The following is a 10842-nucleotide window of genomic DNA, read 5'->3' as shown; positions in this document are numbered from 1 at the left end:
GAATGCCAGAGGATGTCCTAGCTACTAAAGCATTAGCTGGCCTATGTTCAGTCTTTCCTGGAGGAAGTAAAAAAGCTGTTGGTTGGGAAAATTGAAAAGACAACTCACCAAAAGGGAAATGATTGTATTTTTCAGAACTTGAAATTCCCCGGAAATCAAACTGGAGACTGAGGTCTCTACGCCCCCTCTGAATACTGGAGGGTTACAGAGGACAGGAAAGGGGCAGAGAAGAGAATGTGCATGCCCCTAAGCCCACACAACAAGGGGTTAGGAGGAGTGATAGGGCAAGTCTGGAAAGCCAGTGAGCAGGAGGGAAATCTTCCCAGCCTCTGACCTGTGCTTGAAGATATGAGTGTACTGGTGTCCGTGGTCTCCAGGGGGCGCCTGTGCATAACTACAAGCAAACTTCTTGGTCCAGGCAGAAAGAGGGCTGGATGGACTGAGGACAAGCAGAGGTGGCCTCGTCTGATGAGAGGAATAAAAACAATGTCTGTGCAGTGTTGAGTGCTTGAGGAGAGTTAGCTTGTATCTTATGACCTGTGACCGCCACCAGCAAATCCGCAGCCCAGAGTTGGCAAGTGGATGTAATCCTCTACCTCACAGTTTTTATCTGGAAGTTGGACTTCATCTGTGCTGTCTGCTTGTGAAACACTGTGGGTGGTGTCTAGTCAGTCCCTGGAGGTTCTGGCATTTAAGCCACCAGATGAATGGTAGATGAGTTAGGAGACAACAATATTAAAGGACCATAAGCATTTTTCTGAAGCAGGTGATGGATCCAGGGACGGTGTAATGGGCCCCAGAACTGTTTGGGAAGAGGCAACGCTGTAAAATGGGCACCTAGTATTTGTGCTGTTTCTGTTTAGAGGACTCTGCTAAGCAGACAGACTGGCCTACAAGTTAGTAAAGGCTATATAAAGTATCAGAGGCTGTGAGGAAGAGAGTCAGCTACCAGTGCAGATCCAGCCAGAGATGCCTTGAGATGGGAGAAGGTGGGTGTCAGGCCTCAGTTGTAGGAGCTGTGTCTTTTTTCCTTTGGGAATCTAGCTTTGCCCACTGACCCATGAGGAAGGAGTGACACTAATAGCACATGTTCATTGTTAGTCAGGAGAAGACAGTGTATGTGATGGCAGGGGTCTCATGTCCCTGAGTTCCCAGAGCTCTGATGTTCTGGTTGGAGGAAGTTTTGCAGAATAGAAAAGAGATCCTGGGGCAATAGGAGCAGCTCAGTAGCAGGGCACGTGCTCAGCATGAGCATGGCCTGCAGTCTCATCTCAGCACTAAATAAAGGAGACAGTTAGCTCAGGCTTCTGCCAAGGTTTGATAGAGGGATGTAAGCACCATAAGACCACCCAAGAAGGATCACTAAGGAACAGAGGTCTGGGAGACTCAGGCTAAAGCATAGCTGTTGCTACCTACAATTCATTACTGAGCTGGAAGCAAGTCTTGGGTGTAGCTGAGGCAGGCTTTGAAGGTCCCAGGGAGTGGTGAGAATAGGATGTACTGGGAATGGCAGATGATATCTCAGGAAGGAGAAGGATGTGGGACCAAAACATCAGGGAGAGAAAGGGCAGTGACAAGCAAATGTGACCCCTAGAATTCTGTGTGTACCCATAATGCAGATACCCCCATTAATAATGTCCACTTGCTTCAGAAGAGGGAAAATTTTTGGAAATATAATGGTAAGAGGAAAAGAAGGTCAGCAAAGTGAATACAGAACAAGAACAGGGCTGGGAATGGCAAAATGCTTGCCTGGTGTATGGGAAAACCCAGGATTGCTTAAGAACCAAAACCAACAAAAAGCAATCAATAGGTAGCTGGAAAATAATTAAAGTTTTGCTAGGTGACATAAAGGAAATCAGAAGCTGAGAGATCAGGAAAGTTAGTCAAGAAAGCATGTATGGAGAAGGTTACATTTAAGTCAAAATCAGTTGTAACGATTGTGCAATCCTAGTTACAGTTCAGTAGGTTCTGTGATAGGTAAATAAGTATTTCTCCCCCCCCCCAAAGTTGGAATTATCAAGAGAGGCTACAGGGAAATATACACCCTTTGGGCCCTGATACCGTCAGACCTTCTCTCAGAAGAAACTTTTTTTTTTTTTTCTTGCTAGGGGTTGGGTTTGGGACAGGGTTTGGAAATAATGAGACAATATTTGGCAGTAGTGAGATAATATCTCCAAACCAGTTGGGGTTTGGGGTGTCCCTAGAAGAGGCCCCCATGACTGATGCTTGAAAAAGGTTCTTTTGAGTATTTCTTAGGAAGCTCATTTGTATGTGCAGGGTAATAAGCAGTGGTTGAACATAGGCTTTGGTTAAGTTGGACTCAGTACGCAGAAAAGGTTCATTTCCTCCATCTTCTCTCCTCTCCCATTGTAGAGATAAACTCAGCCTCAGAAAGGTAACTTCCCACCCTATTCTGATTTATGAGCACCTACACCTGTCAGTATTCCAGAGCATCCCAGTGGATATGGGCTAGTCATAGCTGGAAATTTGTTGAAGGGGGTGGGGGCTACTGCCGGGAAGAGAGAGTCTTGGATTTGGGTTTCTTTTTAGACTTTGACCTTATTTGCTGTGATGCCATCTGCAAATATGACATCAATATTTCTCAATAGGGTTGGAAATGGGGGTGGTGCTGTTACCAATTCTGTATAAGTTCAGCCTCATGCTGAGTGCTGTCCTGTTGCCTTTCCAGCTCAGCATGGCTAGGATGGTGGTAGCACCAGTAACCCTGGTGTTGCTGGGCCTGTGCTGGTCCCTGGCTGTTGCCAACCCGCTTCCTTCGTGAGTAAAGCTGGACTTAGGAATAGAGGATTGTGATCTGGGCTTGAGTGTGATGGGGCCAGTTTCCAGACCTAGGTCATGAGCTAAGGAAGAGGAAGAGGACCCAGTGGACCCAGATATCTATTTGTGTTTTCTCTAGTGCTCATGGGAATGTTGCTGAAGGTGAAAGTGGGACCAAACCAGACTCCGATGTAATCGGTGAGGCCCCAATTCCCTGAGTCTTTGTCTTCTCTGTCTCTGCATTTTATCATCTTACTGATATTTTTTTTTTCAACCCAGAGCGATGCTCAGATGACTGGAGCTTTGATGCTGCCACCCTGGATCACAAGGGGACCATGCTGTTCTTTAAAGGTAGGAGAAAGCTATGCATATTGGTACATGCTAGTAATATATATGTATTTCCCAGCACTAAGAAATCCAAGGCAGGAAAATAATAAGTTCAAGACCAGCCCAGACTACATAGATGACTCTGTCTAAAAACCAAACTAATGAAAGAGACAAAGGTTGGAATATTTGGGCCTCCAGGCACGGACCCTTCAGAAAGTCTTTAACTGTGAAGAGGGCTCAGGGATTTTCTGAGGGTATAAATAGCTATCTCAGTCAACTAAATGTTTGTTCTGGATAACCTCAGAAATGTTGGCTTTTCAGGGGAGTTTGTGTGGAAGGGTCACCAAGGGATCCGAGAAACAATCTCAGAGAGATGGAAGAATTCCACCAGCTCAGTGGATGCTGCATTCCGCCATGGGTCTGACAATGTCTTCCTCATCAAGGTACTGCTTGGTCAGGGGAAGAGCTGGCCTGGAAAGGGCTAGAACCAACATTAGAGTCCCTCCTCCCTCAAGTGTCCTTGGCATGGATCCTGACTTGGTCCATTTTCTGCTGCTGCAATAGAATATCAGATGCTAGATAATTTCAATGAATAGTATTTTACTTGGCTTATGGATCTGGAGTTTGGGAAGCCCAAGGGCATAGTGCTGGTATCTAGCAAGGAGATTCATACAGCATCACAGCCTATAAAAAAATGGCACCAAGGTAAAAGAAAGAAGGCATGAGAGAGCCAGAGGGTCTAAATCTGCTTTTTATAGCAGATTATATCTTAGGATAACTAACCTGCTCCCATTGTCATATTGAGCCAATAATGACATTAAGCCATTTGTGAGGCTAGGCTCTGAGGAACTAACATTCCAGCACTATTGTATGGGAATGAACATATAACCTTAAAGGTCACATTCAAACTATGGCAGGACCTTGCCAATATGTACAATTAAGAAAATGTCCTACAGCCAGATCTTATTGAAGCAGTCCTTTGAGATAACTCTAGCTTGTGTGAAGGTAACATAAAATTAGTCAGCACAGCCAGTCCCAAAATGTTTGTTGCTTGGGGATCCACTCTTAGCCTTTCCAAGTACTCTCCGTGTGATTTCAACAACTTCCATGGCTCTGAGTGCTTGGTGCTCTCGATATCAGATCTGTATCACTCTCCTGAGCTTTGGAAATCTCTTTTCACTTTCCTATTGAAAAATCTTTGACTTAGCTATTTCTCAGATAAACCAAACTCAGCATCCTCTCAAATACATTTAACATCTTCCTTACAAAGCAACCTTTCCCCCTATTTTATCCATATGCTTTTTGCATGCTTTTCACCTTGGTGGCTGAATGGCTGGGATGTAGCAATTGCTTTCAAGGGATCTTGTTATCCCTGGATGCTCAGTGCTTCTCATGATGGCTCATTCTGTAGTAGTTATTCAGTGTATGTTTTTTGAATGAATCTATAAATAAATGAGCAAATGATATATGAATAACAAGTGATTAGAAGATACTTATGTGTAGATGTGCTTGCCAAACTAAGAGTACTGTAATTAAGTGTGCCACAGGAGTGTCTGGTTATACATAACCAGATGTGAATGCATTGTAGTGTGGTGACTGTGTTGGCTGAGAGTACAAGGAGCAACATGGTGTACTCCATTAATGGACTGAAAGTGCAGGAAGCTGTAAGGAGACGCTGAGTAAGTGCAACAAAGCAAAAGTGCATGTACATGCAATGTATCTGCAGGTGAACAGTTCCTAAGAGAGTGCTTTTAAATGCAGGGAGACAAAGTCTGGGTATACCCTCCTGCAAAGAAGGAAAACGGATATCCAAAGTTGCTCCAAGAAGAATTTCCTGGAATCCCATACCCACTGGATGCAGCTGTGGAATGTCACCATGGAGAATGCCAGAGTGAAGGCATACTCTTCTTCCAAGGTGTGTCCTCATGGGGATCTGAGAACACAGCTGGATTCATGGTTCTCAGGGTGTTCATGGTGCTGGCGGAAGAGCCACTATTGTCTCTATAAGGAAAGAGATTGGGAAAGCCAGTTGCAGGCTAGAGGTCAAGTGGAGTAAGGTAGAAGTCATTCTGATGAAGGTAAATGGGCTTACATTTCTCCTTCATTCCTAATGACACTGGGACAGACCTATGCTCCTTGGCCTTATGTACACATCTCACCATGACAAACCCCTATTGACCTTCTCACTTTGACTTCTGCCATTCCCTGGCCTTGTCTCCAGAAACTCCACACTATTCCCTGAATACCAAATTTGCCTTCAGCTTCCTTCCTTGTCAACTTTCTAAGTCCTGCCTCAGATTTCAGTTTGTTTCTTCTCTCTGACTTCCCCCAACTCTTCCTGTTACTGGATTGATCATGTACACCTTGCTGCTGGCTTTTGATGTATGATCACTCTATTCAGCTGCCTCCCTGCTGTGCTCGTTTGCTCCATGGAGCCACCCTCTGTATCCCACCAATTCTGGGCCCCAGTACAAGCTCAAGGTGCGCAAAACCCAGCCTCAATGTCGTTTGATTCCTTGGTCATAGGTAACCGCAAGTGGTTCTGGGACTTTGCTACAAAAACCAAAAAGGAGCGTTCTTGGCCAGCTGTTGGGAATTGCACTGCAGCCTTGAGGTGGCTTGAACGATACTACTGCTTCCAGGGCAACCAGTTCCTGCGCTTCAACCCAGTCACAGGAGAGGTGCCTCCCAGATACCCCTTGGATGCCCGTGACTACTTCATGTCCTGCCCTGGCAGAGGTGAGAAAGCCCCAGCCTTTGGGACCTACTAGAATTTATCCATGCTGGCTGAGCTCGCTGAGCCACTTCCCACCTTGACTCTGTACTCTAACATCTTAGGCGTAGCTCCTTCCATTGCCCTCAAACAGGAGAAACCCATGTTCCTACTAACCATGGCTATCTTTTCATCAGCAGAACCTACTCTAAACCCAGACTCCCTCCATCTCTGTTCCCACCACCTATTTATCTTCCAGGCCATGGAAGACACAGAAATGCAACTGGCCACAGGAATAGCACCCATCCTATGCATTCACGCTGTAGCCCAGATCCCGGCTTGACTGCTTTGATGTCTGACCACCGTGGAGCCACCTATGCCTTCAGTGGTGAGAGACTACCCCAAACTCCCCATCTCTACCCTCCTGACTCTTGTGTCTTCTCTGGTGTCTTCATCACCATGTCCCGTATTTTGTCCCTTTGCACCTCACCTCCCGTTAGCACTCCCATCTCCTCAGATGCATATTTTCAACCCTATCTTTCATCGTCCAGGCCTTCCTTCTACATGTTCTACCTGTCTGATTCTCAGTGTCATCTACTCCCCTGTCTACGTATTCTGGGGGACCCTATATCCCCAGTAATCTCTCGTGTTCCCCTTGCCCTGCTGAGTTCTCTGATTGGCACTTGCTCTCTGAACCTCTCTGTGTGTTCACACCTGCTTGTGTCCCTTGCTCTTGCATGTCTCTCTGAGACTCCTGGCTCTTACTTGCTCTCTGGATCTCCCTGTGTCTCTGTGCCTCCTTGTGCCATTTGTTCTCACACATGGCTTTCTCAGTACTCTGCCTTCCCCTTAATTTATTTCAGGAACCCCATCCTTCTAAGGTGTTTAGTTCTTACTTCCCAGCCTCTGGACTCAGTATCACTTAGGGATGGACCCTTTCATACTCAAGACTCTTAGAATGTAGCTTCAAGATTTTTTTTTTTTTTTTTTTTTTTTGCTTTAAATGTCCGATGAAGAGACTCCTCCCTTGACCCCGTGTCATCAGTTGATAAAAGCCACCTCATGATATTTTGGGGCATACAACTCCTTAGGTAGGTAGTGATGGGGCACTCTCTACACTGCAGACATCTCCAAAATGGGGAGGGAACAACCACATTACGTTCAACCTGAGATATATGTAGCAAAAATGGCATAAATGGCAAGGGCACAGAAAAGTAAATATCTTTTTAATTCCTAACTTCTGAGCAAATACAATCTGTTGTGATTACATGTTCTATTGAGAAATATATAACTACATGGAAAGTGTAGCCTCTCAGCATGAATGCACACCTTAATGAAAACATATAACTTCAATGAGACATACATGTTGTGACAATACAGAGTTGAGCTGAGAACACGTCATAGGAAGAAGTGTCAGGAAAGTATGCATCTATGGTCAGTGTGTGGGATCATTGGGGGCAACCACAGACTAAGTGTGTGTGTGTGTGTGTGTGTGTGTGTGTGTGTGTGTGTGTGTGTGTGTTGGGAGCAGAGATTGATTGGAACAGCCTAGGTTTGGGGTACCAAACAGGACCAAACGAATGTATCAGGTGGACAATTAAATTTGAGCCTAAAGTTCAAAGGAGATGTCAGTCTGAATGGAATAGAATTTATGGGTGTCCTAGCACACAGATGGTATTTGTGAGACCATGAAGGGGGGTAAAGGCATTTAGAGAAGAAAAGAGGACAAAATAGGAACTCTAATTTCTTAGATAGAAGGCCAAAAAGGATAGTCAAAAAGATAAGCAGCATGATGGATGAGTCTGGAACTATAGGAGCCAAGATTTTCTTTTTTGGAAGGCTTAATGAGGGAGGAATGGTTAGGAGTGTAGCTCAGTTGGTAGTGTTTGCTTCACATGCGCAAAGCTCTGGACTGGATCCCTAGTGCCATGTAAACTGGGCATGGCAGGTGGAAGCAGAGGATCAGAAATTCATGAATGCCACTCACAGATCCAGAGCCTACATAAGAACCGAGACCCTGTCTGTAAAGAAAAGGGAGTGGTGAGCAGTCAATTGCTGCTGAAAGCCGGGAGATAGGAATTAACCATTAGATTTGGAGGACAGTGCTGACTGACCTTGATAGGAAAAATTTCAATGGAGGATAGAAACACAAACATCATTAGAGAGCAATGAGGGAAAGGGAAGTAAGTGGGAGTCAATTCTTTTAGTAAGTTACTATGAAATAAAAGATTTTGGAGAGGTGGCTAAGTGGTTAAGAACACTAGCTGATCTTCCACAGGTCCTGAGTTCAATTCCCAGAAATCACATGATGGCTCACAACCATCTGTAATGAGATCTGGTACCTTCTTCTGGCCTACAGGGATCCATGAAGACAATGCTGTGTACATAATGAAAGAGGTTGGAGAGATGGATCAGTGAGTTAGCTTGCTAGCTGCTCAAGTGAGTTTGGATTCCCCAGTATCCATGTAAAAGGCCATGTAAATGAGGGTGTGCACTTGTACCTATACTGTTGGGGAGCAGCCACAGAAGGACCATTGGGATTTTCTGGCTGCCAGCCTACCTCTAGAGTAAGTGAGAGATCTTGTTTACAAGAGGAGAAGGTGGAGAATGACTGACAGAGCAGGTCCTCCTGTGACCTTTGGACAGGATGATGTTGAGTGCACGTATCCCCTTCTGTTCACATGTGCATATGCCTTACTCACAAATACCACACACATTTGCTGAAGTCTGGTTTGCTGTTCTCCAGGATTGTCTCTCTATGGAGTTCCAGCCCCAATGGAGCCACAGTCCCCAACATGGCTGTCCTCTCACTCTCCCTGTTCCTTCTTGGCCTCTGCATACACTTCCTCTCATGACTCAAACCTGTATTCATTGCTTGTTACCTTTTACCACCAGCACTAGCACTACCTCTAATATCCCACAGGCTCCCACTACTGGCGTCTGGACTCCAGCCGTGATGGGTGGCATAGCTGGCCCATTGCTCATCATTGGCCCCAGGGGCCTTCAACAGTAGATGCTGCCTTTTCCTGGGATGACAAAGTCTATCTCATCCAGGTATGTTTTGGGAGAAAGGCTTAAGATGGAAATTGGGACAAGACTGTACAGGTCTATATTGATTACTCTCCTTTGTCCCCTAGGGCACTCAAGTATATGTCTTCCTGACAAAGGGAGGCAATACCCTAGTAAGTGGTTATCCAAAGCGGCTGGAGAAGGAAATTGGGAGCCCTCCTGGGATCAGCCTTGAGACTGTGGATTCAGCCTTTACCTGCCCTGGTTCCTCCAAGCTCTATGTCACAGTAGGTGAGGAACTATGGGTACTAAGGGGTGTCTGGTTCTGCTAACTATTCGAAACATAGATGACCAGGAGGGGATGAGAAAAGTTGAGATTCTCATGTTTTAGAAGCTATGTTCAGTTTGTTGTCTTCTTTCCAGGACGGCGGCTATGGTGGCTGGACCTGAAGTCAGGTGCTCAGGCGACATGGACAGAGCTTTCTTGGCCTCATGAAAAAATTGATGGGGCTGTGTGTTTGGAAAAGTCCCTTGGTCCCAACTCATGTTCTTCCAGTGGTCCCAGCTTGTACCTTATCCATGGACCCAATTTGTATTGCTACAGCAGTATAGGCAAACTGAATGCTGCCAAGATGGTCTCTCAGCCCCAGAAAGTAAACAGTCTCCTTGGCTGCAGTCAGTAAGAAGCTGATGGGAATTAGCCGAGCTCAGCCCAGCCCAGCCCAGCCACTTCTCCATTTTCATCCTAATAAAACCAGATGGCTTCTTCACATGAATCGTGGGATGTTGATTGTGATACAGTCTTTTTGAAAGCATATTGGTATGTGCATGTGAGTGCAAGTGCCCACAGAGGTGAGAGGGATTGGAGCCCCTGGAGCTGGAGTTATAGGCAGCTATGAGATACCCAACATGGGTGCTGGGGAATCAAACATGGATTCTAGTTAAGAGCACTATGAGCTCTTAAAAACTGAGCCATGTCTCTCATGCAAGCAACTACTCTTTTGAGACTCAAAAGTTCAAACAAGGCTGTGAGAAGCAAGGGCAATACATAGATGCACTTTCTTCCTTTTTTTTTTTTTAATTTCTTACATTCCAATCCCAGTTCCCCCTCCCTCCTTTCCACCCACTCTCTCCACTCCACCCTCCTCCCATATGCTCCTCAGAGAGGGTGAGGCCTCCCCTAGGAAGTCTACTAAGTCTGTCCCATCATCTAGTTGAGGCAGGACCAAGGCACCTCTCCACCCTCACACCCCAGTGTCTAAGCTGGGCAAGGCATCTCTCCATATAGAATGGTCTCCATTGAGTCAGTTTGTGCATTAGTGTTAGGTCTTGGACCTGCTGTCAGTGGCCTCATATATTGTCCCAGTCACACCATTATCACCCATATTAAGGGAGTCTAGTTGGGTCTTATGCAGGTTCCCCATTTGTCAGATGTGAGTCAGTGATCTCTCACCAGCTCGGGTCAGCTGAGTCTGTGGGTTTCCCCATCATGGTCTTGACTCCTTTGTTCATATTGTTCCTCCTCTGTCACTTTGATTGCACTCCAGGAGCTTGGCCCATTGGTTAGATGTGGATTTCTGCATCTGCTTCCACATAGATGACTTCTAATCCAAACCACGGGCCTTTTTTTGTTTGCTTTTCCTTTTATTTCTTCTGATTCCTCTGATCCTCCTCCCCTCCCATCCTTCTTCTTATCTTCTTCTTTGGTCTCATGTGGCTTAGGCTGGCTTCAAACTCCCCATTTCGCTGAGGATGTCCTTGAACTTCTCTAATCCTACTGTCTTGACCTTTCTGGTACTGGGGTTACAGGCATGTGTAAGGAGTAAGGTTTTCCCCGCCAGCCTGGACCCACTGCGACCCACTGCGGTGGCAGCCCCAATTAACACACCGAGACTCTGTATTTGATATAATGCTGTTGGCCAGGTACTTGTTTCATATCGGCTAGCTCTGTCTTAAGTATTAACCCATTTCTATTAATCTAAGTATTTCCACATGGTCTCATCTTACCTGGGAGT

General features: G+C 45.7%; 1 protein-coding gene across 1 annotated transcript; it reads left to right on the top strand.

Moving 5' to 3' along the window:
• The first annotated feature begins 2633 nt into the window (after positions 1–2633).
• Positions 2634–9603, top strand: Hpx (hemopexin). Its single transcript, XM_051192542.1, has 10 exons — positions 2634–2778; positions 2918–2976; positions 3058–3129; positions 3427–3548; positions 4867–5020; positions 5632–5844; positions 6078–6206; positions 8742–8872; positions 8956–9118; positions 9251–9603. Exons 1-10 carry the CDS (start codon positions 2660–2662, stop codon positions 9508–9510), a joined length of 1422 nt encoding a protein of 473 aa, XP_051048499.1. The 5' UTR covers positions 2634–2659; the 3' UTR covers positions 9511–9603.
• Positions 9604–10842: the final 1239 nt, after the last annotated feature.

This window comes from Phodopus roborovskii, unplaced genomic scaffold (genome assembly GCF_943737965.1).
Source record: "Phodopus roborovskii unplaced genomic scaffold, PHOROB, whole genome shotgun sequence".
Classification (NCBI taxonomy): Eukaryota; Metazoa; Chordata; class Mammalia; order Rodentia; family Cricetidae; genus Phodopus; species Phodopus roborovskii.
Note: the sequence above shows the minus strand (reverse complement) of the source record. Positions and strands in the feature narration are given on the sequence as shown.

Excerpts from the sequence above, each read along its gene's own strand:
- Hpx (XM_051192542.1), top strand. The coding sequence starts at position 2,660 with ATGCTGAGTGCTGTCCTGTTGCCTTTCCAGCTCAGCATGGCTAGGATG. Across the intron at positions 5,845-6,077 it reads CATGTCCTGCCCTGGCAGAG|GCCATGGAAGACACAGAAAT; the intron begins GTGAGAAAGCCC and ends TTTATCTTCCAG. Across the intron at positions 6,207-8,741 it reads AGCCACCTATGCCTTCAGTG|GCTCCCACTACTGGCGTCTG; the intron begins GTGAGAGACTAC and ends AATATCCCACAG.